We start from the raw sequence: 4,663 nt of genomic DNA, 5'->3' as shown, positions 1-4,663 counted from the left end.
TCTGGTCTGTCTGGCCCTGGGGGGGGTGCCGCCGCAAGGAGCCTGGGCGGGAGCAGACAGCGTTGATCAATCGTCCCCTGCTCATTTAGCCGGGGGGGCGGGGGCGCCCGGGTCATTCACGGGTCGGGCAGGCGCTGCCTCCGGCCAGGAAACAGGGTTCGAGCAAGCAGGGAGGGAAGGGGCCGTGGCCAACGCTGGCGGCGCAGCGGTGAGATCTCAGCCCCGGCGCTAGCACCAGCCTGGGCGCTGCCCGCAGCAACGTTGTGGTTTTCTTTAAAAAAACAGAATTGCCTTCACTCAGCTCCAGGCCGGCTCCTGCCACACAGACCCAGCCACGCCGCCTTCTATCCCACTGCAACCAGCGCCAGAAACAACTACAACTTCCTTCCTAGGGGAGCAGCTCTCCCGCCTCAGGACTTCGGCTGTGCACCGCCCCAAGGCCGGCGCTGCTTACCCCCATGGAACCAAGCGGTGCCAGTGGTTACACCTCAGCCCTTGTCAGCACTCAAAGGGGTGTGTGCCTACACTACAAACAAAGCACTAGCTAATATTTACATTTCCTAAAGTGGAAGCTTGTAAGGTGGAGGGAAAACTGGAACAAAACCACATGCAGAGTCTTACTTCTGGCTTTGCCAGGTACTGTTAAGTGTTTTTGAAAAGATAACACATCAAAAGAAGAGCAAGCGGAGATATATCTTTCATTTCATCTTCCAGGAGATTTAGGCCTCATTCTGCACTTGACTCAGTACAGTGGCAGTGGCAGGAGGGGGGCATTGTTTTAGAATGCCATAGGCGCCAACTCCATGGGGCTGCAAAGGAAAAAAAAAAAAAAAGGAAGTGCTCAGCACTCATGTTGCCAGAGATGGTGGGTTCAGGGCCACCCTGCCTCTCTGCTGTTCCACTGGACGGCCACTGCTCAGTTTGCCACCCATTTTCCCCAACCTCAATACATGGTCACTGCTGGCTGCTGTTTTGGCTACCACAGATCAGCTGTTTGGGACCCCACTCCTCCTCCAGACCCAGCTTCCACTCAGCCCATGCTGTCTTTCTTTCCCCAGGAGCCCTCCTCCACTCCTGCCACATGCAGACAGGGGCAAAAACAAAAGTCAGCACCTGCGTAGAATGCAATCATGCATATCCCATTCTTCCACTAACTGTTCCTGTTTTCAAACACAGATCATCCACGCATGCACAGCCACACTCATGTTGTAGGTTCACAGCTTGTTCAAGTCAACTATTGGGTTTTTTTGTTTTATTTTAAACAAAAAGGAGAAACATATGCAATGTTTGTGTAGTTGTGTTGATCCCAGGATATTAGGGTGAGAAAGTGGCTGAGAATATCTTTTATTGGACCAACTTCTGTTGGTAAGAGACAAGCTTTTGAGCTTACATAATGCTCTTCTTTAGGTCTGGGAAAGGTACTGGGAGTGTCACAGCTACAAATTAAGATCGAACAGATAGTTTAGCGTACGGAGCTAGTACATATCTGAAGAACCATTCAAGATAATGGGTCCTGTTAGCACCTCTGTAGTCACAGGATAAAAAGAGGGATTAGACAAGAACACACCAACTCAAAGCAGCACCACACCCTGCCACAACAATAAATGCAAAATGTGCAGCCATATCTCCACTGCTACAATCATCAATACCCCACAAAACACAGCTTTCAAGGTGCCTGGGTCCTGCACATGCCTATCACATGTGGTGTGTTGATACTGGACACTTAGTGATCAGTGTGAATACCAGTGAGACATGATATGCTCAATTTGCAGATCAAGAAGGTTTAATGTGCAAGGTTTTGTAAAGATAGACTAGCTGAATACAAAGCCTAAAATAAACTACAATATATTATACTCACTAAGCCTGGAGAGCTAAGCAGTCACTCAGAAGGCTGTACACAGGAACAGCTTTTTTCTGGGGAGATCCTGAAGATCCTCTGGTCCGACCGGCAGCACCTCCCGTAGAGTCAGGTGTTGATGCAACATAACCCTTTGTCTAAATAATGACTATTTATACCCTTCCATAAACAACTTTAACCTAATTACCTCTCTACTCATTATCATATATGCTAATTACCTACATTGGGTTTTCACCTTTAATTACATTTCATTCTCACCATGATAATTGGGGTCATCAAAACAACATCTGGTGATAGGAGGGGCGGAGTAAAAATATGCCCGTGGCAATGAAAAAACGTACCCCCAGACGTTCAAGGATAACTTCTTGTTCCCATCACCGTTATTTATGTGCAGCTCCAAGCATACATGTTGTGCGTTTCATCTTATGTGCTGTCGTATGCAGAAACTGAGACATCTGCAAGGTTATGCAGTAGTCCTATTTATTTCTGCCAACCGGAAGATGTCATGCTACGGGGGTCAGAATAGCCAAGCGAGCGACTGAAGCTATGCTAGGCCTGTAGGACAGTGGTCAGGTAACTCAAATTGTACTGGGCCTCCATGTACATGGTGTACCTCATCCAGTGCACTAAACACCCCAACAACAACTGTGTGGGTGAAACCCAACAACCACTACACCCTCAAACTCAAACAGGAAAATTATAAAAGACAAAAAACACTATTACCACCTGTGGGTGAACACTTTTCACAAAGCAATTACTCTACATCTGACTCTCCGTTATCCTCAAAGAACCTTGCACAACACCTTCAATAGACAAGCCTGGGAGCTTAAATTCATGGACTTAATAAAGACACTGGATTTATGGCTTATTACAACAATCTGTAACCCACTAACCCTCTGTCCTATGACTACATGAGGTATTAACTTCACCTGGAATGGTCCCTTAGAACAGTGGTTCTCAACATTTTTTTTATTTGTAAACTCCAAAAAAAAAAACGTCAAATGCATGTGCAGACTCCTTTGGAAATTTCAAAGGCAGTGCGGACCACTTTGGAAATCTATTGTCTGTTTATATAACTGAATTCTGTTCAGTCAGTTTTCAGTTTAAGTCTTTTGCAGACTCCTTAGACATTGTTCACGAACCGCCAGGGGTCTGTGAACCACAAATTGAGAACCACTGCCTTGGAATTTGTGGTAACTATTGATACTAAGCTATCTGTTCAATCTTGTATGTAGCTGTGACACTCTTCAGTATCTTTCTCACACCTGAAGGAGAGCTCTGTGTAGCTGAAGAGCTTGTCTCTCTCAGCAACAGAAGTTGGTCCCATAAAGGATATTACGTCATCCTTCCCAGTCTCTCTAAAAAGAGGAAATGAAAGTTTGCCATTTTGAAATATGGTTTATTTTAGAGTAAACATGTTTTAAAAGTTCACATGCTTATGAAAGGCATAAAGTTTTTACCTGTGTAAAAGTTACTTTACATGGATTGATCGAGGACTTACGTTTTCCTTCCAATTAACTGCCTACTACCTGAATGATTCAGGCAAAACATTTAACAATGAAATTCTGCTTGCTTTAGTTGATATTTACATGGACATAACCAGTTAACTAAAAATAAGTTATAGTCAATAAAAGGTAACTTCTTCCCTTCCTAGGGAATTCAAGATCTTCTGGCATATTAAGGCCTCTTGACTCCAACAAGTACAAATGAGACTCATTTGGTACTGCAGAATTATAGTCAATCAGTTATATTTGGAGTTATATGCAATGAACATTCAATTCTTCAGTGCAGGCAATCCTGTACTTTCCAATATAAATATTGTTTCCAGGGTTATTACTGTATCCACAGTAAGAATATAAAAACAGTCCACTTCTTTGTTGTTTCAACAGTTATTTCACCAATCTTTTTCTCTTTTTCAAAAGTGCATCTCGTAATGCCAGCTAGAATACAAAATAAATAAATAAATAAATACATAAATAAATGACTGTGCATAAGAGTAGAATATTGAGGTATTTTGACTACAAGTTTTCAAGTATTTAACTGAAACACCAATATAGCACACATCATGGAGCGATCCCCATGTAATGTGCAAACTGTACATACATATATCCTGTTCTTTACTGACGTGTAGCCACCTCGAGGGTGGAAGACATTAGCAGACAAAATCACCACACAACAATTCCAAAATCAAACCTTAAAACTGTAGGCTTAATTCAGTTATAGATTGGAGGACAAGTGCTACTAAAAATAGAAGGGACCAGATTTTCCTGGATGAGAGACTTGACAGATTTCTTCTCCAAATAGTTGCTGAACTAACAAGACGTGATGCCATGTTGGATTTGGTATTGGTGAGTAGCGAGGACCTCACAGAAGAGCTGGTTGTAGGTAACAACCTTGGTTCAAGTGATCATGAGCTAATTCAGTTTAAACTAAATGGAAGGATAAACAAAAATAGATCTGCGACTAGGGTCCTCGATTTCAAAAGGGCAAACTTTAAAAAATTAAGGAAATAAGTTAGGGAAGTGGACTGGACTGAAGAACTCAAGGATCTGAATGTGGAGGAGGCTTGGAATTACTTTAAGTCAACGTTGCAGAAGCTGTCTGAAGTCTGCATCCCAAGCAAGGGGAAAAAGTTTGTAGGGAAGGGTTGCAGACAAAGCTGAATGAGCAAGCATCTCTAACAGGCGATTGAGAGAAAGCAGAAACCCCACAAGGAATGGAGGATGAGACGGATCACCAAGGAAACTACCTCTTGGAGGCCAAAAAGTGTAGGGAAAAAGTGAGAACTACCAAAAGCCAAGCTGA

The 4,663-nt window shown here is 43.4% G+C and overlaps 1 protein-coding gene across 2 annotated transcripts in view; it reads right to left on the bottom strand.

Moving 5' to 3' along the window:
• Positions 1-3,242: 3,242 nt before the first annotated feature.
• Positions 3,243-4,663, bottom strand: part of SDAD1 (SDA1 domain containing 1) — a 33,694-nt gene continuing 32,273 nt past the window's right edge. For both annotated transcript variants that reach the window (XM_067557033.1, XM_067557034.1), the window contains exon 22: positions 3,243-3,798. In XM_067557033.1, coding sequence (XP_067413134.1) covers positions 3,748-3,798 — 51 coding nt within the window. In that variant the 3' untranslated portion in view covers positions 3,243-3,747. The remainder of the gene's footprint in view (positions 3,799-4,663) is intronic.

The sequence above is a fragment of the Emydura macquarii genome, unplaced genomic scaffold (genome assembly GCF_026122565.2).
Source record: "Emydura macquarii macquarii isolate MOO-44397 ecotype Brisbane River unplaced genomic scaffold, CSIRO-AGI_Emac_v2 contig_1790, whole genome shotgun sequence".
NCBI classification, from domain to species: domain Eukaryota; kingdom Metazoa; phylum Chordata; order Testudines; family Chelidae; genus Emydura; species Emydura macquarii.
The sequence above is the reverse complement of the archived record's forward strand: the minus strand, read 5'-3'. Positions and strand labels throughout refer to the sequence as shown.